Consider the following 26,594-nt stretch of genomic DNA (forward strand, 5'->3'; position numbering starts at 1 on the left):
ATTCCTTGACTCTCCACCATCCCTCTATTCTTCTGAGCTGTCCTGCTTTCATTTCTTTCTTTAATCATGGTCTTTGTGGTCCAACATTTGTGTCATCCTCTGGACAAGAAGTTTAACTTCCTTGCTTTATTGTGTTCCCATGTTACCAGCAAAACCTGCCATTGGCTAACTTAAGTATCTGCTTTCTCATTTTTATACTTTGGGACTTCTGCAGTAATCCACATAAAGGGCAGTGGTGGCCCGAACCAAGCTAGCATGACAGAGGATATGCTCAAGGATTTGTTGAACATCTTAGCAAGGCATCTGAAGCTCCTGTTTATGGCTACCCCTCATTTCTTTCATCTAGGACCTCCAGCCCCCCATGCTATGTTCTGCCTGTTCTGAATCACTTGTAATCCTCTGATGCACCTAGCTTTTTCCCTCTGTTATTACCCGAATATTTGTGTCTCACCAAAATTCATCATGTTAAAGCCGCAACTCCCAATGTGACTCTAAGTGCAGACCCGGCCTTTATGGAAATGGTTGGTCATAAGGGTAAGGCCCTGATCTGACAGGATGAGAGGCTTTATTAGGAGACACTAGAGAGCTTGCTTTCTCTCTCTCCATGGGAGGACATAGTGAGAAGGCAGCCCCCTGCAAGGCAGCAAGAACACTCTGACCGGAACTGACCCTGCTGGCACCCCATCTCACACTCCCAGCCTCCAGAACTCTGAGGATATGAATGTGTGTTGTTTAAGCCCCCCAGTCTGTGGTGTTTTGTTATGGCGCACTGAGCAGACTAAGACATGATGCCAAGAGAAAAACACCTATAAAATTATAGCTGTATTTATGCAAATGTCTTGGCATCACAGGGACACACTAATAATAGCAGCATCTTTATGTGAGAGCAGCTCATTCATGCTGAGTTTAAGCCAGCAGCCTCTGTTTTAATATCACCCTGATAGGGCCAGTGTCTTGTCAGTGATTTTTCCTCATATCAAGAAGCGTGATACATGCTCCTCTGAAGGAAGGATTTTAATGATAAGCAGATATGAGGATGTGCGGCTCTTGACTTTTTCTCCTTAATCTTAGTGGTCATCCGATAATCATGTAGACCAGGTTATGTGGGTTGGGCTTGATATCATTAGGAAATTTCCTTTATATTTTCATTTGCATTATTATTGCTCCTCAGGCATATAATGTTTCGATTTTTTGGTTTCAATAGTTCAATATAATGGTCTATAATTTTCACATTATAATAAAAGAAACTGGAAAAGACAGTCCTAACATAACATCTTTTTTTCAAGAGAATGCATTTTAAAACTTTGACAAACATGCAATTTATTTAATCCATTATAAATGATAAACTCCCCCCTCTTGCTCTCACTCTCCCCAACTGCATCCAAAAAGCTTAATATTCCCTTCACGTATTTTTAAAAAGATTTTATTTATTTATTTGAGGGAGAGAGCAAGAAAAAAGTTTAATATTCCCTTAACGTTTTTTAAAGATTTTATGTATTTATTTGAGAGAGAGAGCGCGCGCACGTGCCCTTGGTGTCCAAGGGCGAGCATGAATAGGGCAGGGGCAGAGAGAGAGGGAGAAGCAGACGCCCAGCTGAGTAGGGAGCCGGATGTGGGGCCTGATCCCAGGACCCTGGGTTTATGACCTGAGCCAAAGGCAGCTGCTTAACCAACTGAGCCACCCAGGAGCCCCTCCCTTCACATATTGAAAGTGGGATTTATAATATGGGGTGGGCTAGAATTTTATCATGGCATAAGCTGTTCAAATTTTGATTTTAAGATTTATGTATCAGCCGCTGTAAATCAATGGCCCTTAGGCCAAATCTGGCTTCAGTGTGTGTGTGTGTGTGTGTGTGTGTGTGTGTGTGTGTGTGTTTTGTTTGATCAGCGTAGTATTTAACAAGAATTGAGCTTGAATGCCTGTAGGTGGGGCGCACAGTCTCCCATTGCCCTGGGGGTCCATCTTTGCCTGTCCCTTCCCTGGGCTCTTTCACACAGTCTTTCCTGAAGGCATTTGAGATGGCAACTCCCGCTCCATATTGAGGTGCTGTGTTTTGTAAATAAACCTTCTTATTGAAATAAACTACATAAAGTACACAAATCATAAGCATGTAATTTGGTGAATTATCACAAAGGGAACACATCCATGTAATTACCATCAACATCAACAAAAAGAACATTATTAGCACTAGAATCTTCCTGTATTCCTTTTTTTTTTCCCCTAAAGCAAATGCTAACAAAGATATGGGCACCCGCGATTTAAGAAGCACAGGAATATCTGAATTTCTGACGTACACACACAGCCTCATCTGTCTTTTGGTTTGTGTTTCCTTGTTTTATTATTTTTTATCCTTTTATTTGACTATCCTTTTACTTTCCTTTTACAATTATATCATTATATTTAACGTATACATCTTTTAGAAGCAAACTGAAGTAGGTATGTCTTAAACCTACTCTGACAATCTTGTTATTTTATTCGAAGTACTTAGTCCACATACACTAAATGCAATTACCAATATACTGGAGGTTAAATGTACCAGCTTATTTGTCCCACCTGTTCTAATAATTCTAACATTTTCCTCTCTCCTTTCTTAACTTCTTTTTGATTAATTACATAGAATACATACATATTATATATAAATATGTAAATTGGTATGGATGTGTACATTTTAAATATTTCATTTTATATCTTTTTCAACTGCTAGTATGATACTTTTTTGTAATTTGGGGATTACCCTACAGATTTCGGTGTAGCCCCTGACTTCTGAATAGCTGACATAAATTAGTGCTTTTGCTGCATTCAAACAATCCGAGGACTCTAAAGTCCTTAACTGCTCGAATCCCTTCATTTTGGTTCAACTGTTATCATGTATATATTTTCATTTTTCTTTTGTTTTAAATTTCGTATTATACAAATTTTCAAATATATGCAAAAGTAGAAAGAATAGTATAAAAAGTACATTGAACCACGGGACCCCTGGGTGGCTCAGTTGGTGAAGCGACCAACTCTTGATTTCGGCTCAGGTCATGATTGCAGGGTTGTGAGATCGACCTCACATCGGGCTCTGTGCTGGGCATGGAGCCTGCTTAAGATTCTCTCTCTCCCTCTCCCCTTGCCACTCCCCTCACCCCCCCTGTCCTGCTCATCACTCACACACACTCTCTCTCTAAAAAAAAAAAAAAAAATGAAGGGACAAAGAACCCAATGTACTCACCACCAAGCTTCAATAAAAATCAGTTTTTGACTCTATATCCCTATCTAACCATGCCCTCAAATTATTTTGAGGCAAATCTAAGACATGTTATACTTGCAAACATTTCAGTATGTACCCTTAAAAGATGAGGGTTCTTTTTAAGCATAAGATACACCATAAATTAACACAAATACTCTCAATTCAAATCCAATACAGGGATTTTACTTAATCTCATCATTTTCATGTGTTTTAGTTCTCTTTACATTTGTTTGATTGTTTTTTGATCTTGTTGACCTTTATGGTGCATTTTGAATCTGTCTGTATTTTGATGTCTTTCAGGATTTTGGAAAAAACTATTGGTCATTATATCTTTAAATATTATTTCTGTCTACTTTTTTTTTTTTTTTAAAGATTTTATTTATTTATGTGACAGAGAGACAGCCAGTGAGAGAGGGAACACAGCAGGGGAGTGGGAGAGGAAGAAGCAGGCTCCCAGCAGAGGAGCCCGATGTGGGACTCGATCCCGGAACGCCAGGATTACGCCCTGAGCCAAAGGCAGATACTTAATGACTGTGCTACCCAGGCGCCCCTGTCTACTCTTTTATCTTTTTTTGGGAACCGTTTTCCCCGGGCCCATGTGTTATTTTTTGTCTGTATTTTCCATCCTTTTGTTTCTTCATGCTTCAATCTTATTATTATTTTCTGGTTTATCTTCCAGTTTATTGATTTTCTCTGCAGCTATGTTTAATTTGCTGCTACACCCGTCTATTGTATTTTTAGCTTCCATTATTTTACATTTTCTAGTTCCTCAACTCTCTGAACCTTGGCAAGCTTTCCTCTCTAAGAATTCTTCACTTAAAATATTCCTATCTGACCCCTTGAGTTTTTCCAGAAAGAATAAGCAAATAAAAAACAGACTTGAACATTCATGAGAAATTAAGCCCGGTTAATACAGCAGACTATGGATTAGACTAGAACACACAACTTTTTAACAATAGATGGTGAAATTTCAGTGATTCGTTTGTTGATTATTTTTTGCCACACTAAATTCCAAGCTGATATCCTTGCCACCTCTAAACTCTTGCCCTCTAAAAGAACACATAGCTCTGTAGGATGTGAGTTACAACACAGCAGTTAAGGAAATATAAAGAAAGTAAGTTACTACATCCTCATCCAGGGATTTTGCATTTCAGCGTTTGCTGGATAATCGTGATTCCCCTTCATGCCTACAGTCATAGGGGTGAAAGTGGGGTTCCTGTTTGCAGGAAAGATAGAAGGAGTTTTCTCCCATCATAGGCATCACCTGTGTGACACAAGCTTCTCTCGCCATCTCTGTATTTCTCAGTAGCACCTTTGGTTTTCATCCTGGTCACTGTAGCCCAGCTCAAGAGATGGGAGAATTTCAGGCTATCAACAATGTATGGCGAAGTTTCTCCTGTAAGTTACAGTGCCATATATTTCCTATATTGTGGCTCAAGACTAAATTCCCAAGAAATCTCCACTACCATTACTGCAACTGAGGGGTTGAAATGCACCAAACAACCCATTCTGATGGTCATCATTGCTTCTTGTTATCACTGAATACTTAAAAAAAATTTTTTTTGCATTTTCCCTACATTTTGATTCAAATTAAACTCATTTCACAGCCATCTTGTTCCCAGAGCTCAGGAGTCCAAGCCTGTCTTAGGCTGGACCCTCCAGGAATTCTGTCTGTTCTCTTCTTTGTCCTGTAAAACAGGACTCTCTCCTCGATTATGTTTTCCTCCCCCCCCCTTTTTAGGTTTATTTATTTGAGAGAGAGAGAGAGAGCGAGCGAGCAGGAGGAAGGGCAGAGGGAAAGGAAGAATCTCCAGCAGACTCCCTGCTGAGCACAGATCCTGATGTCGGTGGATCTCACGACCCTGAGATCATGACCTGAGCCGAAATCAAGAGTTGGACGCTCAACCTAGTGAGCCACCCAGGTGCCCCATGATTACGTTTTCCTTTTGAACACGACCCTTACCAATTTGGGCTCTACCCATCTCTGTGAGAGTTTTTATTTCACAGATGATTTTTAAGCCTGAGAATATTTCACCATTCCCTCTCTAAGTGTGATGCATTCACACTTCAACCGTCCTGGACATTCCCCCAATCCACATCTAAACATCCTGATCCCAGATATTATCTTATGTCCTTATATTGTGCCCACCAGTGGTGTTACATCCACTTATATTTCAGAAACAATCTCCACAGACTTATCTGCAAAATACTTGAGACTTCACATTTATTATTGAATAGAGATAATTCCGGTCATTTTCTGGGATGTATTCTTTAAGCTCATAATATGGCATGATACTGTACTATCACCTTAGTGAACTACAGAGGCTGCTGTGTAGAGGAAAGGTGGAACCCTAGAGAACCCCTTGGTGACACTGATAATGGTATTTTCAAGTGTGCTTTATAGCGAGTTATTTTTATAATGGAATCTTATGGATATATAGATGTGTTAAACTTGCTGAAAGAAAACTCCAAATATGGATTTTGTATCCCTCTAGAAAGTGCTCCCAAATTCGCTGATGCCTTTTGGACTTGATAGTATGCTATTTCCATTGGTAAAATAATTGAAAACGAGGAGCCACAGGAATTTTGCACATGGCTTATTCTCTCCCGCCTGCACAGTTACTTACCTGTGATAGCCAGCTGAGTCACAAAGAAGGTCATTCTCGACTTCCTCTTCCTCCTCCACGTGGAGAACAGCACCATGGAGTTTCCAACAATGGTGAAAACAAACAGGACCCACAGAGTTATCAACTGCTCAGTCTGTGAGAAACAAAGCAACACAAAACCAGCGTACCAGTGAGAACCAAGGTACTTTACAGAACACAAGGTCAGGCTTCACTCCTGCAATGTCTTCCTCTCGGTCTCAAATCCTCACTGTCAAAGCTCTACTCTCAAGAGAACAGAGGCACAGTGGTCCTCGTTTATTCTGATGGCAGCGTAACTTGATGCAACCTTTTTAAAAAATCTATTTGGAAATATATGTCAAGAGACAAAAGAATGTCTATCTATTCTTTGGCCAAGCAATTGTTTAAGTCTGTATGAAAGAATTCAAGGTGTGCAAAAGATATTACAGTAGCAAAGATATGGATATTTATTGTAAGAATAAACTGGAATTTGTTTAAAGATAACGAGATAGTTAAGTAAATGAAGCACTTCAATTCAGTGAACTATTACGTAGCTATTAACAATGGCAACCATGAAGATTATGCAGCAACATTACACATGTTATACTATAACAGTAAGTGGAAAGACATGATATAATTCTATATTGGGTATGATTATAACTCTGCAAAATTAATACATGTAGAGAAAAGACTGAAGTATACTAAAATGCTACTGTGAGTGGTTATTTTAGGTGGTGTGATTATGGGTTATCTTACTCTTTTCCTTTTGACAGAATTTTATAATATAGTAATACTTAAATTTCACTGAGTAATATATAAATAGTGAATAATGAAAAAAAGTGGAATGCTGCTTATTTAAAATGCCAAGTCCTTTGTAAGAATTTTTCCACAATTCCTTCAGATGGAGCTTTCCATCTGTTCAGAATCTGTGGCCCAGAATAAGCAGAGGCCCAGGGTGCTGGGACAGGCTGGACAAAGGGACAAAGCAGAGGGAGGCCACAGGTGAAGAGCATGGGGCCAAGGGGACCCAGGGGCAAGCTTGAGATCAAAAGCCAAGATACATTAGCCCAAAACATCTGGGCAGAATGCTGGTAAGAATGCACAAGTCTAATATGGTAATCTGAAGTGCTTCTCTTACTCGGTGGAGATAAGAAGAGCCTAAAGATACCCATTGTGATGGTAAAATTTCATGTGTCAACTTGGCTAGGCGATAATGACCACTTGCTTGGTCAAATAGTAGTGTAGAATGTCGCTCTGAAGGTATTTTGTAGATGTGACAAATATCTACATTCGACTTGAGTTTAAATACAGCAGATAACCCTCAATAATATGGGTGGGACTCATCCTTCAGAGCAAAAGCTGAGGATTCCCAGCAGGAATTCCTTGAGAAACATAGGAATCATGCCTGAGTTTCCAGCCAGCTGCCTCCTTTATGAATTTCAGATTGCCAGTCCCACAATCACATGAGCAACTTTCTTAAAATAAATCTCTCTCTCTCTGCCTCTCTCTGTCTCTGTCTCTATATTCCTATTGGCTGTGTTTTCTTTGGAGAACCTTACTACACTCTCTAAATATCTGAGATACCACAGTAGCACTTTTTCTTATATTAAATTAATTTTAAGTTATGTAATAACAGATGCATTAATTCTTCTTTAAAACCTGTAACAATTCAGGGGCACCTGACTGACTCAGTTGGTAGAGCATGTGACTCTTGATCTCAGGGTCATGAGTTCAAGCCCCACGTTGGGTATAGAGATTACTTAACAAAACAAAACAAAACAAAACAAAACAAAACAAACTGTAACAATGCAGACAAAGCTCAAAGCTCCTTTGCCACCTCTCTCTGTCTTAATCAACTCCCTTCTCCCAGAAGGTAAATATCATTTTGATTACATTATCTTTCCAATCCTTTGAAAAGTACTTTAGAAGTGCATGCATGTGCACGTGCACACACACACACACACACACACACCCATAGCAAATAAATAGTATTGTATGTGTGTGATTAGCAATTTGGTATTTATTATACTCTGTATATATTGTGCATATTGCTTTTTTCAGTCAGTTGGAGAAATGGCTAAATAAAAGGTGATACTTTCATACAGTGCAGTAAAATATTTCAGTTAAAAGAAATGGACTAGATTTGCTAAAACAAGATATGTTGATGATATAGGGAAACCTCTAGATGGTGGGAGGGGAGGGAGCTGGTGAGTGTACCAAGTCAGTTCCATTCTCGATGCCACTATCCTCTCCAAGCGTCCGTGGGGTTCCTTGGTGCTCCCAGGTGGAAACCTAAGCCTGGTCTGCCAGGTTCTGGGGCTGGGGCAGTTCCTCATGATTTCTCCCCTATCCTTTCCAGAAGTCCAGGCTGGAGCTAGCATGTTCATGAGTCCTGTACTTGATCAAACTGATATTTTGGTTCTCCATCTCAGATTTACAGATGGGTTCCAGAGGCCCTGGGAAGAGGTCAGAGCCTTGAAATTGTGGCTGGTTGAAGTTAGGGGGCACTGCAGTGGTGTTGGGGGCAGGTGTACTACTGGAGTGGGAGGACCAGAGGGTGGACCACCTCTGCTACCTTGGCAGACACAGGCGGCAGACACCTCCAGCGTGCGTACTAATCTCCCATTTGGAGAACAGTCTTTGCTCAGTGCCAGGTTCTACACTTCTTCTCTGGTCCTTTTTCAACCAGAGGGGTCACCTTCTTCTGGAAGATTCATTTCTCCAGCAGTCCAGATATGGGTGGCATTAAGAAAGCATCAAGAGTGGAATCTACTATGAAAAGGGCTAGTCTGAGTGGAGTGAGGGAGTGGTTTTATTTTTTTTATTTTATTTTTTAATGATTTTTTATTATATTATGTTAGTCACCATACAGTACATCCCCGGTTTCCGATGTAAGGCTCGATGACTCATTAGTTGCGTATAACACCCAGTGCACCATGCAATACGTGCCCTCCTTACTACCCATCACCAGTCTATCCCATTCCCCCACCCCCCTCCCCTCTGAGGCCTTCAGTTTGTTTCTCAGAGTCCATAGTCTCTCATGCTTCATTCCCCCTTCTGGTTACCCCCCCCTTTCTTTATCCTTTTCTTCCCCTACCGATCATCCTAGATCTTATGTTCCATAGATGAGAGAAATCATATGATAGTTGTCTTTCTCTGCTTGACTTATTTCACTTAGCATTATCGAGGGCGTGGTTTTAATAAGAGAATTCTCTCCTTCGAGACAGATGGACAGTTGTCAGGAGCAGACACAGCAGGGGGGGCCTTTGGTGTGCCAGAACGATGTTCCCCTTTCAGCAGCTGGTGTGTAGATGGTAGAGCATCAATAAGTGGTTTGAACCTGCCTTCAGAGCAACCTGGGGACCAACGTAAGAAACTAGGTGGCGGAGCCATCTGCCAGCGGAAGATCTCACTGACCGTGTGATGCTGATGCCTGATACAGTTTAGGGCCAGGGTAGGGGATGAGGCACCTATGTCCCCAATATGGTCCTACTATAGTGTGTTATCAGGGTGGGCGATGGGGTCCTGGGAGTGTTTATGGTTCAGGAAAAGATAAGGAGACCCTAGAGCAGGTGGTGTGGCAGACACAGGCACGCAAAGTCCTGTCAAGCCCTGCTGAGAATACAAATGAGAGACTGTCCAAGATTTTCTCCTGTTCCTTTCAGGAAATCTGTTTCACAGGGAGAAATATTTTGATGCCCTAAAGTAATTTCTTTTTTCAAATTAGAGAGCACTATGTCACGTCCAGCAAATTTTCTCGGCCTGGGCGGTGGTGGCGTGGGGGGGCGGTTATTTCCACACATGTCCAGTACTCAGTTGACTTCTGTCGAACTCTTTCAGCCTCAGACGAAGAAGAAAGGGAAAAGTCAGAATGTTTGTGATGTTTCTTTGTCAGATCAGAAACCCAGATGTCCAAGGAGAGGGGGCAGAGAGCAAAGTCTGGGAGCAGACAGAGAAGGAGGCAGGCCACGCTGCGGACGACGGTGGGGTGGCGGGAATGTGGTGGATACAGGTCCGTTTTCCTTACCGTCTTCACCGACACCACCTGCGGCTCTGCTCAGCTGCCCAGTGCCCTAGCTGGATGAGAGCAGCTGGCCGTGTCTCCTCCGTGGAGTCTGTGGCATTCCACGACTTCCCAGCGAAATCTGCCCCACCTCAGCCTCCTGTAGTGGAATCCCCGGGGCCGGCCTCCGCTCACTGCTTCTCTCGGGAGAGACTCTAACTTCAGATGAGAGAGTCAAGGAGTCTCTCTGCTCTGCCCTCAGAACGTCTTACCTACTCTATACCTCATCGAAATTACTCCAATTTTGTAGCAGGTGAGGTCAAACTTCCCTATTTTCTACCTCTGATGCAGAACTTTTTTCAACTAAAATTATACCCTGAAGGCCTTCTGGATGAGAACTGGGAGGAGGAGATTTAATCAACTGCACTCAGGTAAATTTGAACTAGAATTTTCTTCTGGAATGTCTCTCCCCTCATGTTCTCCTTTCCTCGCATAACTCACTGCCTGTGTAAGTGCGGTGAAGCCTCATTGCCAGAAAGACAACACCGGAGTGGGTAAATGGTTTGCTTTTCACATGGCGCGTTGGTGATCGTGCTGCTGGCACTGACGTTCGGATTTCCAGAAATCAAGTTTCTCTGTAATGGAGGATGTCTCTGGCCTCTCAGTGGGCATGGAGCGGCTCTGTTCCTTGTCTCTGTGCGCACAATTCCAACCCAGGCATCCAATATCTTCAAAGTAGGCTTGGAGCTCAGATCTGCTCTGTTGGGAGCACAGAATGACAAACACTGCAAATCAAATTATCTGGTTAGATATATCAGTGAATTGGAAGTCGGGCCTCAGGAGGGCTGGCACAGTCGGTGCTGGCTTGGCTGAGCCTTTTTCTTAGAAGCTTGCAGTCACTGTGCTTTGGGCTGGCAGACCCCAGTCTCTCTGTAAACAGGTCAGAGTCTATTCTCCTTGGGATTGGATGATGTCTGTAGGGCAGACTGAGCAGGTCCTGTGAAATTAGGCCCCCTGCTCCTGCTTTATAGTTCTCTATTTGAAGACCATCTCACCTCAGAGGCTTCAGGAAATTTCCAGATGGAAGGAGCTCCCCACCCCCTTCTTGTTTTCTGGAATCTTCCTAAGAGCCATGTTTATTTATTCGTTTATTAATTGTTCACCATCAATTAATTGTCTGCAGTATAAGGTGTTAGCAGTACATATAGAGTCTATAAATTATACTCGGCCAAGTTTAAATCCTGTTTCATCAAGTGGTACAAGGGGCATTAAGTATGCAAACACTTACTTGTGAGATCACTTATTCATAGCGTTCTTACCCACGCACACACAAATACACAGACACACACAAATCCCAGGGTAATACGAGGATTTGGAAAATTATGACAACGAGAATTGAAGAAGCAAGTTCCGAGGTATTTGAGTATTACAATCAGGTGAGTGATTTGTAGAAAAGTGGGTAGGCTTTGAAACCAGCCTGACTTGGGATCAGACTCTTTGCTACTCCCTAGATGTGTAATACATAGGTAAGTGATAACCTCTCTGAGTCTATGTTTTCATTTATAAAATGAAGATAAAGATAAAATCTGCCGCAGGATACTTGTGATGGATAGACATGATGGTGAAAATGCAGACTTCCAGCTCAGTGCCCGGTACACTGTATGCGCAATAAGAACTGGTTTCCTGTGCTACATACAGGTTTTAGGAGTGATTTATAAATAACTCACTACCTTTCCAGGACGATGCTTGAATTCACCCGTTTCATCCTATTTTCAGTTCCAGTGTGTTGGAATTTCACCTGAGTCTAACAGCCCTCCACCCAGGCTCCCTTCCCCCAGGTAGGGATGCTGTCCCAACACCTTTCTCAAAGCTATTGAAGAAATATAGTTGGGGATCAAATGCCCCCTAGTGGTCATGTGAGGCAAAATTCCAGCCAGATGCTCAATCCTGCATAGAAGTCAGGGGTGAGTTTGAAATTTTTCAGTGACTAAAGACTAGAGCGTTTTCAACTCAGTTACATGGTTGTAGGCATGACTAATTGGTTTTCAACCTCCAAGTGATGAGGCCATGCAGTGACGTCATCTCTCTGCAGATCAGAAAATGAAGACCTGGGATTTAGAAGGATGAATTACAGCACTCCCTGAGCAATGCTGGTGCTGCCACAGGGCTGGTACTTGGGGGTCTCACTCCATAGGATAGGTTTCCAGGACCAAAAGGATGTCTCTGAGCGTGGCCATTAGTCTAGGGCACCCCTCCAGGCTGCATTCTGTCTTTCTCATGGAAAGTGTTTCATAAATATCTGTTGGATGGATATACTGTTAATGACAAGTGAAAGGGCGCCTATAAATATCACAGAACAGGTTATCTGAAATGGGAATTATCTCAGGAAATACCAGACATTTAGTTGGGTGACACTAGTTAATGCTGGTTATGTCAGACTTGTCTGGAGGGCAAAACATGATTTATCCAAATCCAAGGAATGGTGATCCTCTTTTCCAGAGGAGTCCCGGAAACTGGAATTTTTAAAAAAGTGTGAAGTATCTTTAACAGTTATACGGTGAATGGGAACTAACATTATTGGAGTGAAGCACATTAATCTAGCACAGACTTACTTCGTTTGTCATGTATAGTAGATGCTTAATAAGTGTTCTTGATTGATTGTCATGGACCAAACATTTGAGAAGCTTTACATATCGCTCACGGATATCACAGACTGACCCATGAGATGTCCCTGTCCTCAATCTTATAAATAAGGAAAGGGGGTTCATGGAATACCTGGCTCATAGGCGATGTAGCTGGGATGTAAACAAAGCTTTACTTCACTGTAAAGTTCATGCCCTGCTTACTATCGTGGTTTTCTGTTCCAGTTTGGGGCCAGGATTGGTGAAGTTGACTCATTTACTTTCAATTTTCATTCATTTTCCTCCGACCCAAAGCTTGTCTGAAGCTGGGTTGCTGGGGCTGGGTCAGTTTCATGACTGTGTCCAGTAGGACTGAGGGTATAAGGTCAATGCTCAGTATGTGCTTGGTTGGATGGACCCTGGAGCCGTGGATGGCTCCTGCACAACTGTAGTCATAAATACCACACAAGATGCAGCTGCATCTTCTGTCCCAGGAATCACAGAACTTTCTGTACCGCTTACATTTTCATGGCTCATTTTATGATTATTGTTATTTTTGTGATGTTGAAGATGAATCTCTCAGACACAGGAAGGAGCAAATATATCTTACTTCCCAAGAGAGGAAATGAAATCTCAGAAAGGTTATGATTCAGCCTCAGTTCTCAGGCAGCAGCAGGCAAAGAAACTCTGCTCTCCTGTCACCGAGACTCATATGCCACCTGTCATTCACAGCACGCAGGCTCTGAGGCTGCTCAAAGCTCTATTAATCTGCTTAGGTGGGCTGCAAATATCCAAAGCAAAGATCTGAAAATGTCTAATTCCACTAAGGATGAATCACCACGCAATGCAGGGAGCACACAATTCAAAGTGAGGTGGGTAGGAACAGACTGTAAAGCTTTGGATTCCTGAAGCTGCTTAATGCGACTTGGGGTATGAGATCCATTGAGGGGATCTAGAAACCCCTGGGCAGTAACCATTTCTGCACAGTTGGAAACCTCTCATTCAGGATTTTGTCCCAACTTCTCCCTGTGTCTCACCCAACCTGCTGCTTCAGGGACACTGCCAGGGAATGGTCGACCAGAAGGCTCAGAGGTAAGACTGGGCTTGCTGCAGAGCACACAGCACACACCTTGGCTTCTTCCCCACCACCGCCTCCTCCTAATGATGCCCCTTTTGAAAATCTGCAATTTCACCACCCTCCCAATATCCATCTGGGAGACACCTGGGCAAATACAGTTGAATTACTGTCATCAAATCATCTATTGCATTCACCTTTTAGAACTCTTTTGCCTAGAAGTATGGGAATCCCATCTAGGATTAACCAGGATAGTCTTCATTTCTAGTACTCCATTATCAATGATGAAAAAAATATATAACAAGACTATTGCAAAAAAAAAATAAGAAAATTATGTAAAGCTACATATAAGTCTGGATGTTAATTCAAGTTTCAAAATTTTCTGTAAGGTTTTTCATATCACTTTAACAGAGGTGCAGGACAGGGATGTAGGTTGCACTCTCTGACTAGGGGGGGCTGGTGGGACAAACTGACAGGGGGGCTCCTGCTTGAAGAATCAAGAATGTGAATGGGATGGGAGGTATTGTCAGCCTGGGTCTGTTGAGGTTGCGGCATGGCTGTGGACAAAGATGGTTCCAAAGAGTTATGGACCAAGGGTCATTCTGTGAACTCTCATGTAGTATATCTGGGGGAAAGACATTTGCCCTGAGGGGAGAACCTTGGCACACGTGTGTGCCATATATATATGATACCAAGACCAGAAATGGAAACCTGCCCTGGAAATCATGTTCTGAATATATACATACTGGTTGACATTCTGTATAATCAAGTTCAACACACATTTATTGAGAATCTAGTTCTAAAGTTCAACATACTTTGGTGTTAGAAGGAAGGCTAAGACAAGGAGCTCATGGTCTGATGGTGGAAGTATAAATGTAAAAAAAAAATTACCGTGAGCCACTATAATGGAGATTTTGTAGAATTCCAAATAAGGGACAGGCAGTAGAACTTTAGGAAAGACTGGTCAAGGTTGGTCAAAAGATATATCTTGGAGAAATTAATATGTGAACTGAGTCCGAAAAAAAAATGAATAGAAGTAGCCAAGGAAAGAGTAGGGTGCCTGGCAATAATATAAGTCAAGGCAAAGGTCGAAAACTTTCAGGTTAGTGAGGAAAGATAGGGGCCACTCAGGAATGTTAAGCGTGGTCACAGAGCAATGAAAGACTTAATAATGAGAAATTGGACCTCTGTCCTGAAAACCAACTATTTCAAATGGGCGAGGTCTTGGCTAGGTCTCTGTCCTGAGTTAGGAGAACTTGCTACCAAGAGAAGAAAAGAATTCTCCACCTGGAACCTTCTCTAGTTGTCTTCATTGCTTCAACTGCCTTGGACCTACCTCTCAACACCACCATCACGAGTGACAGAAGGCAACAATTTTATCTCCTTCAAATTGGGACTGCACAAGGAAGTGATTCACTGCCTAGCATTTATTTTTCAATTTAGCCTCTAGGACATATTAAATAACTGCATCGGCTCTTTCTACTCTGACCAGAAAGGGTTACTTTTGGTCTGGAATATTTTATCATTACTGCCATGGGTTATATTTCATGTTTAATTTGCAATGTTAGTTTCCCACTGCCTCATTGTTCTCATTTCAATCAGGGTTTGGTGCATAGGACTGCATTTGGATGGACTGTCTGATTCAGCTTTTGGTTACTAGTGAATCCTTGGATTTCACCTGCAACAGAAACACCAGTACCCAACATTCATTTCGAGGTGAGTCCTTTCTTGTGATTCATTCTTGGATCACAGGACAACTTCTTGATTAATCACAAAGAGGGTGTATTGGAAGTTTGGGGGCAATTGAATTCTGGGATTCCATCTGAATTCCCATAATATACCAGATCACAGATATTAGAAATCATCTGAGAACCCACTGGGCTGCAAGTTCAGGTAGTAATTAATGTTTGTTGAACAAACGAATGAAGCTCCTGCTATGTACCAAGAGCCGAGATTAACATTTAAATTGCTATTTGAGCTCTAGACCCTTGAAATAGAAAACTAACATTTGGATAAATGAGGTCCAAATCTCTACAACATAGTAGAAACTAAATAATTACTATGTAATAAAAATACCAAAAAACTATTCTTCCTGATGATCCACATAATTAAAAAACTAAGCCTCCAGGGGATGCCTGGGTGGCTCAGTCAGTTAAGTGACTGATCCTGGTTTCATCTCAGGTCATGATCTCAGGGTGGTGGGATTGAGTCCCAAGATGGGCTCCATGATCAGCACGGAGTCTGCTTGAGAGTCTCTCTCTCTCTCTCCCTCTCCCCCTCCTCCTGCTCACCTGTGTGCACATTCTCTCCCTCTCTCTCTCTAAAAGAAATTCATTCATTCATTCATTCATTCATTCATTCATTCATTTGTTCATTCATTCATTCTTAAGAAAAAAAAGGCCTCCAGGAAGGTGCTTTCTGTTCTGAAAGTGTCCAAGGAACCTTTCTCCCTGGGAGCCCATTGCAGTACAGTCTCTGATACCTGTACTTTCCAGTCCATCCAGGAGGCTCACAATCAAGTAACTAAAAGAAACCAGGAGGAGTTAAGCAAATGAAGAGCAGAAGCAGACGTGAAGCCAGGATATGGAATAGATGAGAATGGGTAGCAGGAAGGGGCATGAGAGGCACTCGGTACAAAAATTCCAGGGAGATCATCCTGAACTCTTGGTGACTTGATTTTCTTGACACCTAAGTTGGGTGGTTGGTCAGGAGAGTATAAATGGCTAATTGTTAGTTTGCACCCAATTCATATAGCTGGTGGTCTGCCTTGGTTTCCATTCGTCCTTCTCTGGGTCTGCATCTCTGGGTCTCCTACATGTTCTCTGAGTCCTACAATCGTCCCTTGCCCCGGGGAGGACACTAGTCCCTCCACCTCTCATCACTCATTCTATGGGAGCCTATCTGAGGTCCACAGGTCCAACCACCTGCCTAGCTACAAGCATCACTCCCACCTGAGCCTCTTGGATTTTGATGGGTTGGCCATATCTCCTTGGGCCTATGCTCAGGGGCCTTGGTTACCCCAGCAGGGACTAGTGCCCTAGAGACTAGTCCTCTCGACTGATGCCTGCCTCTGTCTAAGCCACCTTCTTACTATTCTCCACTTGTCATGGAAGTCTAAACACACTTTGTGGTTCAGCCCATCCCAATGATGATAGAAAAATGATGCAAATGATTGGAAAAGTTGATTTTCAAAGAAACAGATAAGTCACAGGTCACTTGCATAATTCAGAAATCACTATCAAAATCTCAGTTGGGGGTTGGAGTGGGGAAAAATTATGAGGGGAGCGGTATGAGAGAACGGAGAAAGAAAGAAATGGGAGAATTCACTAAATTCCTGAATCCAGCTGTGGCTCTGAAAGTGCGTAACCTTAATTATTTAAAGACCACGTCCCTCTCTGCCACACCCAGGTCATCACTAGAGAGACACTGGCAGCTCCCCAGACCTGTCCATGTGTGAGCCTCAGGGGATGGGACATTCTCTGGAACTCCTCCTCCCTCCATTTGGCATGCTCCCTCCTCCCTCTGTTTGGCTGTCACAAAGGTAACAAAGGTTTCTCTGTGGAAAAAAATTGATCCTTTCATTTGCTTTTATGGAAACGCAATGAGCGAAATATACTTGAAAGTCCGCATGGTGTACTTTATAGCAATATTTTGTTGTTTCTGATAATAAAAGTAATTATGTGCTCATGGTCAAAAATTTAGTAAAGTACTTAAAAAGAACAAAGACAAAAACCCACCTTCCAAAGAGAATTTCTCATTTTGGTATATTTCCTTCCATATTTTCTGAGTATATATATCTATGTAGCTTATAAAACTTGGAATATATTCTATAAATAGTTTATCATGATTTAAAAAAAAAGTTTTAGCATTGAATGAAGAACAATGATTGTTATGGGTACATAATATTCCTTAATATTTCATCCTGTGATTATATCATAATTTTCCTCTTCTATTGTCAGATACCTATGGAACAAAACTACCTAACACTTAAGACCATGTCTCAACTTTCTTCTCCTTCTCCTTTACAGATTTTATTTATTTGACAGAAAGGTAACGAGAGAAAGAACACAAGCAGGAGAAGCTGCAGGCAGAGGGTAGAGAGAGAAGCAGGCTCTCTGCTGAGCAGGGAGCCCGATTTGGAGCTCCATCCCAGGACCCTGGGATCATGACCTGAGCAGAAGGCAGACACTTAACCAACTGAGCCACCCAGGTGCCCCATGTCTCAACTTTCTTTGAATATTTCTTTAGTATTCTTATGGTTCAATCCTGCAAGCAGAATTACGAAATCCAAGTGCAGATGTATTGTTTAGGCTTGCGTGTATATTACCAAATTGCTCTCCTGAAAAGTTAGGTTGATTGTCCTGATTTACTGACAGCCTTACAGAACTGTCACATGCTTTACATGATCTTTCTCTTGAATCTTTGACAATTTGATATGGCTCATTGTTCGGTTTGTATCATTCGGACCACTGGCAAACAATATTTGTATATGTTCTTTTAACTGCATTTAATCTAAAATTATTTTTATTTCCTTTGCCTATTTTTCCATGAGAAACATCTTTTTTTCTTCTAGGAGCTCATTATATATTAAAGGCTTTAATCACGTTATGTTTGTAATACAATTATTACATATGTTATTTACGAGCTATAATATTACATATATTTAGTTATATTGCCAATAATTCTCAGTTTTTGTTTCCCTTTAAATATTTATTTCTAAACTTAGAAAGTTTTTGCTCATCTCAAAATTAGTCTGATAGTTATACTTTTTTCCTAGCTATTTTGTAAAAACTTAGTTTCAAAATCCAAGTGAAATTGATCTGACAACCTTACATGATGTAAGAATCATCACCCACCCACCCACCCTCTAGTTTTATTGCCAAAATACGCATTCCTTCTTACTGATTTTTGCAGTTTCTTTGTAGTATTAAGTTCATTTATGTATAAGAATTTTATTTTCGGGGCAATCCATTTGTTATTATTGGTCTGTCAAGTATTGTGCTAATTCTGAAATGTTTTTGCTTAATGTAGATTTATATTTATTAAAAGCTGATAGGGAAAAATCTCTCTTCCTCATTAGCATTTATATTAAAATCTCTTAGTTTTTCTCACCTGTTTTTTTTTTAAGCTTTTGAATTATTTTGTCAAAATAAAACAACCACATTGAAGTTTTGACTAAAATTGTTTTAAACATTAAGAGGTAATTTGGGGAGAACTGACATCTTCACAAAATTTAGTCTTCTGTGTTTTTTCATTTATTCAAATATTGTACATATTTCAGTAGTGCTTAGCATTAAGAATCAATGCTATCTTAAATTTGACTAGGCTTTCCAGTTTGTATTTTCGTGATGCTGCCGCAGGCTGACCAGGAATTCTGACTTAGATATCCAGAGACTACAGCTCTGTCCTGTCTCTACCATTCACAGGCCTGTGTGACCTTGGGAAGATCACCTTGCCTTTCTGGGTCTCATCTGCCCAAAAAGGTGGTTCTGTTAGGTTATTCCACAGGTTCCGTGGGGGAAAGAACATGATGTGGCATTTTCTGAGGTGTGTTCCAGGGACCATTGTCTCCATGGAATATTATTAGAGGTAACATCCTAATGTTCTGTGGTCAAATGAATTTAGGAAATTTTGATTAAGCGGAATTAAACTTGTTTCTTTATTGTAAGACTTCTCAGAAGCTTAAGTAGGCTAATACATCATATATGATGAATATAACATGTGCTCTTTCCCAAAGTTTTTTGGCCATAGTCCTTTCTTGTACGCTTAGCAACTCACAGAATTAGAGTTCTATGGAACATCTTTAGGGAGTTCTGTTACAGTGGAGAGGGCATGTGCTTCTGAACCAGGTCTGGCTGGGTTCACATTTTTGGACAATCAACTATTGTGTGAACTTATCTTCCATGCGCCTCACCTTTTCTCTCTGTAAATCAAGGATGATAATTCCTGTTTTAGAGTGGTAAGAGTTGCATTCATAGTTCTGATCACCAACAGCCCCTGACTTTCCCAGGGGGAGGCTGCTATTTCCCTGCTCCGTTGCTATCAGATACAACCATGAACTTACTTTGGCCAATGAACTGTAAGCAGAAGTGATGCGTGTCACTTCTGGGTGGAAGCTAAAAGAGCCAGGGCAGGGTTCACCATTTCCTGTCTGTCTGTCTTCTAGTCCTGGTATTAAAGCAGCCTGTGTGGAGATGGGACTTCCATCAGCCGAGGTCCCTGAGTGACTACACTAAGCAGAGGCTCCTTATTAACCTGTTAATAAACACATGACATGGGCAGGGAATAAACTTTATAGTTTCAACTTTCTGATAATAGCTGATTATTTGTTACCATGGCATAATCTAGGTTAACCTGGCATAATGGAGGAGCAAATAAAATAATCGAAGGAGAAGACAAAGTGCTTGGCAGTTAGCATTCAATAAATTATTCTAAGTTTTATTTTGGACAAATAGTTTCTGTAATCTTGAATACCTTTTGCATTTTTATCCCAACCTAGGCCAAAAAAAAAAAAAATCCTCAAAAGGAACTAAATGCATTGGACAGAAAATCAAATTTATCCTCAGTTGAAAGAATATCTTCTATTTGCATAGATTGCTATGTGTTGCCAAGGGCAATAGTCCACAATACTAGATGAAAGGAAGGAAACTTGCATTTGGGCCCTAACAATATTCCATTTCATTTTTTTTATTAAATTATGAGTTGTGAATAATGGTCCTTGAGCAAAGACTTCGGTTCAGTATCTGTACGTGAATGGAATTCTGAGTGCCACGGGGAGATCTCTGATCAGATGCAGAGCCTGGAACACTGCAGGCCAGGGTGAATCAGGGCCCCAGCCCAGGAGAGCAGCTGGGCAGAAGCCTTTGGGAGCTGGAAGAGAGGAATTAAGAGGAATCCTCTTACCCCTTGCTGTTGTTTCTTCAAGGAACCCTGATACTTCTCTTGACCCTGTGATCGGCACTAACTCTGCTCAGGGAACTCAGAAGAGTAGGGGTTTGTGTAAGTTAAGCAAAATCCTCTTTAAAATGCAAGTAGCATTGGAAGGTTAAGGGGGCTGAGGAGAGAGACACCCCAGGGAAACAGTTCCTTTACTCTGAAAGTCTTTTATGCTGGTACTTGGAATCAGCTTGTTGAGGGAAAATGTTTTCAGATAGGACGAGGACTAGGGAAAAGAGGGAGAGATTTTTTTTTTTTTTTTTTAAGTACAGCATGCATGGTCCAAGCTGAATGCCTGGGCAGGCGGAGATGAGAGCAGGCAGAGAAGACAGCAAAGGGAAAGAAGTAGCTCTTAAGTGCGTGGGAAAGCTTAACCTGGCTCTTGTTTGTGTCAAGGTTATGCTTCCTTCTTCCTCTCCAACCACTTATTTCTATCTTGGGAGAACCGTCTCTTTCCTTCCCAAAATGGAACACAAATAGGAGAGGAATTCCTGGAAGTTTCTGCTTTACTTACCTTTGGCAAAGGGAGAATAATCAGGGTGGGTAGAGTGTATGGGAGGATGGAGAATCTGCATGGATGGAGAATTTGGGAGAGTGGAGAATCTGGGAGTGTGGAGAGTGTGGGAAGGTGGAGAATCTGCGTGGGTGGAGAATCCGGGTGATGGAGAATTTGGGAGAGTGGAGAATCTGGGAGAGTGGAGAGTGTGGGAGGGTGGAGAATATGGGTGGGTGGAGGATCTGGGTGGATGGAGAATTTGGGAGAATGGAGAATCTGGGAGAATGGAGAGTATGGGAAGGTGGAGAATCTGGATGGGTGGAAAATCTGGGTGGACGGAGAATCTGGGTGAGTGGAGAATCTGGGTGAGTGGAAAATCTGGGAGAGTGGAGAGTGTGGGTGGTTGGAGAATTTGGGAGAGTGGTAAGTTGGAGAGAAGAGAGTGTGGCAAGGGAAATCCTGGGGGAATGGAGTATTTGGGAGGGTGGAGAATCTGGGAAAGTGGAGAGTGGGGGAGAGTGGAGAATCTGGGTGGGTGGGGAATCTGGGAGGGTGGAGAGGTGGAGAGTGGAAAATCTGGCTGGAGAATCTGAGTGAGTGGAGAATTTGGGAGAGTGGAGAGTATGAGAGAGTGGAGAATCTGGGAGAGTGGAGAGTGTGGGTGGGTGGAGAATCTGGGAGAGTGGTCTTCAAGGGGAAGGACATCAGCCCTCACTCACAGCTCACCTACTCTCAGCTTGGGGGGACCCTGACAGGAGATTAATGAGTAGAATTCCTCCATGACTACTTTGCTCTTTTTCTCCCCCCAAATCCGTTTTCCACATGAGAACTGGCTCCTTCCTTACTTCATCCCGCAGTGAAGTAGTCATTGCTCAGCTCCCACAGCAGAGCTGCTGGAGGCCAGAGCCGGCATGTAAGGTGTTCAGGGTTGCACAATATGGAATGGGTTTCAGGTTCCAGAGCCCATGTCTCACACTTTCCTTGGTTGTCTTAAAGTGTCAGGAATCACATCCTTTTACAATATAGGAAGAACAACAGAAAATCCTCTTATTGAGCCATTATGAAAAAAATGACCTAATGTTTTGGGTAGTTTTTTAAGTTAATATTTTTAAAGTGCTTTTAGCATTTTTCATAAAATTACGCAAGTACTGTCATTATCTGAAATGTGGAGAATCATTCTGAAAAATTCAAGGCTTTTTTCTTTGGGAAAGGGGAGAGACTTTTTCTTACTCAGAAACATATAATCCAGTCTGAATCAATGTTTATAAAACTCTCTTCAGTGCCTCTTTAACAGTTAGCAGGAGGAGAAACCTGAGCATAGCCAGCCCCTGTACCACCCAAATGTGGAATAAAAGAAAATGAAATGTTTATTTGATTTTCTGTGGCCCCCTTTTAAGGCCTTGACTTCAGAACTCTAAACATGTAGTTTTGTACCTTTAAAAAAAAATCCACTGGGGAGGTATTCAGCTCAAAAAGAAAGCCCCCGTAACAGTGGCTTAAACAAATAAACTGTGTGGGTTTTTTTTCATATAATAAGAAATCTGAAGGTAGGTGGCTGCTGTCTTTGACTCATCTAATTTGCCTTGGGTTTTCTCTTGTGGTGATAAAGTGGCTGCTGCAGCTCCACGCATTGCGTCAGAATTCAAGGCAGACAGAAAGGAAAAAATAAAAGCCAGTCATATCTTTCTCCTTGTACTGGAAAAGGAGAAATTCTTATCAGAAATCTCATGGGCTTCCAGTTACGTTTCCCAGACTGAGCTGCTTTTAACTGCAGCAGAGACTAGGGCAGTGAGTATTTAGCTGGGAGAGTGAGAAGAGGGTTGAGATTAGCTGTGGGGTCAACCCAACAGCACTGCCCATTCAGCATCTGTTCCTGAGCACACCTTCATCTTCTCCAGGCTCATCCAGTGCCTCCTTTCATATCTGTTGGTGTTCTCCAAAATTTGGAAGCAACATCTTTATTCCTCACCAGTACTAGCTTTATATACTTCAGATTCATGCTAAATGGCTCATGATTGATGTCTACTTGTAGAATGTAGAATAAAGAGGAAGCTAGGAAAACATTCACAGAGCTGTGCTCTGAATTCTTTGTCAATATTTATGCCTAACTAAGTCCACAGTAGGGTCCATTCATTCTTCAAGACTCTCAGAGGGTCTAATCAGGGCTGGCATGGTTGTTGGCATTGGAGACACAGTGGTGAAACCAGGTGGAGTTCTGGTCCTCATGAAGCATAGTTTCTAGACACTACGAGATAGAGAACAAAGGCACAGATGTGTCAAAAATGTCACGTAAGCCAAAGGAGACTCTCAAGGAGATGACATTTGAGCAAACATCCGTATGACGTGGCGCCGTCATCTTTCTGTCCATTTTGATCCATATTTGGGACTTTTGGACGTTCATCCATCTTGAGCTCCTGCTTCTGTAGTCATCTTCTAAGTCTATATCCCATTTCAGGAGCTCCTGAGGCTTCAGCTCTACTTCCATTATGCTGTCACTTGGGGATTTATGACTTTTAAATGAAACACATTTTGTGGAAAATTAAATTCACAATGTAAATCTCTAGATAATGAATTTTTTATTAAGGTATAATTACCCAGAGGAAAACTCACCCTTTTAGTGTACAGTTCTGTGAGTTTTGACAAATGTCACCATCATTCTACTCAAGATATAGGACAGTTCCTTCATTCACAACGACCCCCCTGTGCCCTTTGTAGTCGGGCTTTGGCCCACCCCCAGTCCATGGCAACCACTGATTTGTTTTCTGTCCTAAGAGTTTTATTTTCTCAACAACATCACGTAAACGAAATCATGACAGCATGCCGCATTTTGAGTCTGATTTCTTTTCACTTAGTATGATGCTTTTGAAATGCATCGTGTTGTTTTCTGTATCTGTAAGTCTATTCCTTGTTATTACTAGGTAATATTGCATGGAATGGGTGTATTACAGCTTGTCTATCCATTCTCCAGCTGCGGGATGCTTGGGTTGTTTCTGCTTTTTGGCATTTTCAGATGAAGGCGGTCTAACTATTGATACAAGCTCTCGTGTAGACATAAGTTTTACTTCCCTTGGGTGAATGCCCAGGAGGAGGAGTTGGGGGTTGTATAATAAATATATGTTTAACTTTATAAGAAAAGGCCAAAATGTTTTCCGAAATGTCTTTACTATTTTGCCATCAGGAATGTATGATGGTTCTAATTGCTTCCCACTCTTGACAGTGCTTGACACAGTCAGTATATTTTTATTTTAGCTCTTCTAATAAGTGTGTGGTGGTATTTCACTGTAGTTTTATTTTGTATTTCCCTGATGACTAAGGAGGCTGAACATCTTTTCATGTCCTTATTTATCATCTATGTATTTTCTTTGGTGGTATGTCTGTTCAAAATTTTGCTACATTTATCTTATTTTTATCTTTTTGAGAGAGAGAGAGAGAAAGAGAGAGAGAGAGAGACTGTGTGAGCAGGGGTGGGAGCGGCAGAGGGAAAGAGAGAATCCCAAGCTTGGAGCCCAACGCAGGGCTCTATCTCAGGACCCTGAGATCATGACCTGAGCCAGAATCAAGAGTTGGACGCTTGGGGCGCCTGGGTGGCTCAGTTGTTAAGCGTCTGCCTTTGGCTCAGGGTGTGATCCCAGAGTCCTGGGATCGAGCCCCACATCAGGCTCCTCTGCTGGGAGCCTGCTTCTTCCTCTCCCACTCCCCCTGCTTGTGTTTTCTCTCTTGCTGGCTGTCTCTCTCTTTGTCAAATAAATAAATAAAACCTTAAAAAAAATAAAAAGAGTTGGACGCTTAACCAACTGAGCCACCCAGAGACCCCTCAAACTTTTGCTCCTTTTTTAAATCAAAAATTTTTTTCTTGCTTATTAAGCTTTAAGAAATTTTTATATGTTCTGGATAAAAATTACCCATTAGATCTGTATATAATTTATAGATATTTTTTCCTAGAATGTGATTAGCCTTTTTATCTTTTAATAGCATCCTTCAAATTATAGAAGTTCTTAATTTTAATAGAGTCCAATTTATCAAATTTTTCTTTCATGGATTATATTTTTAATGTTGTATGTAAGAAATCTTTGCCTAATCCAAGGTCACAAAGATTTTCTCCTAGATTTTCTTCTAGGTGTTTTATTTTAGGTTTTACACTGAGGTATACGATCCATTTGGGGTTAAATTTTATAGGGTGCAAGGTTTGGGTAGGGGTTCACTTTTTACATGTAGCTATAAATTTGTTCCAGCATTAGTTTTGCTTCCTTCAATGAATTTCTAGTTTACCTTTGTCAAAAATTAATTGACCATATATGTGTGGGCCTATTTCTTTTCCATTTCTGTGTGTTTAGCGTTCCCTCAATACCTCACTGGAACTCTACAGTGAGTCTGTAAGTCAGCTAGCGTGAGTGAGCTCCCTGACTTCATTCTTTTTTGAAATTATTATAGCTATTCAACTTTCTTCGCCTTTTCATCTACATTGTGGGATCACCTTATCAATTTTAACCCCCATGTCATCTTCCTGCTCTGCCTCAGCCAACCCTCTCTGATTCCCCGAAACCTGCCTGTGACCTGACACATGCGCTTCCTTCCCACTCTCAGATGAGACAGTCCTCGCCTGAGCACCAACACCTCTCATTCTGACATCAGAACGGGCTCTCCATCCCAGGGTCTCCTCCCTGCAACCTGTCCGGGACCCTGCAGCCTGATTAACCTCTCTAAAATCAGTTTTCATTGTTAACATTTTTGTTAATAAAACTTTAAAGATCTTCTTGCCTATAAGAAAAAAATCATATTGTTTAGTCTAATGATCCCCTTGGGTTTTTTTTACCTAACTCTATTTTTTTTTTAAAGACTGTATTTATATGAGAGAGAGAGAGAGAGAGAGATCGAGTGCATGCATGAGCAGGGGAGGGGCAGAGGGAGAGAGAGAAGCTGACTCCCCGCTGAGCACAGAGATTGATGCTGGCTCCATCTCGGGACCCTGAGATCATGACCTGAGCCCAAACCAAGAGTCAGACATGTAACCAACTGAGCCACCCAGGCACCCCTCTTCCCTTTTCCAAGTGACTATATCCTTTCCCCTTATAATTATTGACTAAATGTCTGGTTCCCCATTAGACAGAGCTGTCTGAAGGCAAGGTGCCTGTTTCTTCCATCTCTGAATGCCCAGTGCCTAAGGTAATACTCGGTCAAGCCAATCTGTGATTCTCAACTTGACAGGGTAATAACATATGGGGAGGGAAAGAATATAGTTTAAAAATTGTATTCTGCATTATTACAATTACACTTTGACTTATTTTTAGACACGATATTTATATTTTAAAATTTAAATTGGGTGAGAAATATTTATGCTTATCTATAGGTATTAAGAATTTAAAAGGCTGAAGTCACTTGAGTAATATTTGTTGAATTAAAGCATTAGTTTACCAGCCCATCAAGACAGTGATACATCCTTCTTGGTTTCCGTACCTAGTATAAGGTCCTTTCTTAAGAAAGCAGCTATAGTGTCACTGTTCACAGGACAGACACATTTTCTGCTGGCAGTGTCCAGTGGCAGCAGAAAGGAATCATGTGGCTGTTTGATTGAGATTTTAGTAGACAGGGCTGAATCATTCACCCCA

The 26,594-nt window shown here is 41.6% G+C and overlaps 1 protein-coding gene across 2 annotated transcripts in view; it reads right to left on the bottom strand.

Annotated features, from left to right (window-relative positions):
* Nucleotides 1-26,594, bottom strand: part of NPSR1 (neuropeptide S receptor 1) — a 138,394-nt gene that overhangs the window by 104,079 nt on the left and 7,721 nt on the right. For both annotated transcript variants that reach the window (XM_008686484.1, XM_008686483.1), the window contains exon 2: nucleotides 5,861-5,993. In XM_008686484.1, coding sequence (XP_008684706.1) covers nucleotides 5,861-5,993 — 133 coding nt within the window. The remainder of the gene's footprint in view (nucleotides 1-5,860; nucleotides 5,994-26,594) is intronic.

The sequence above is a fragment of the Ursus maritimus genome, unplaced genomic scaffold, assembly GCF_017311325.1.
Source record: "Ursus maritimus isolate PB19 unplaced genomic scaffold, ASM1731132v1 scaffold_3, whole genome shotgun sequence".
NCBI lineage: Eukaryota > Metazoa > Chordata > Mammalia > Carnivora > Ursidae > Ursus > Ursus maritimus.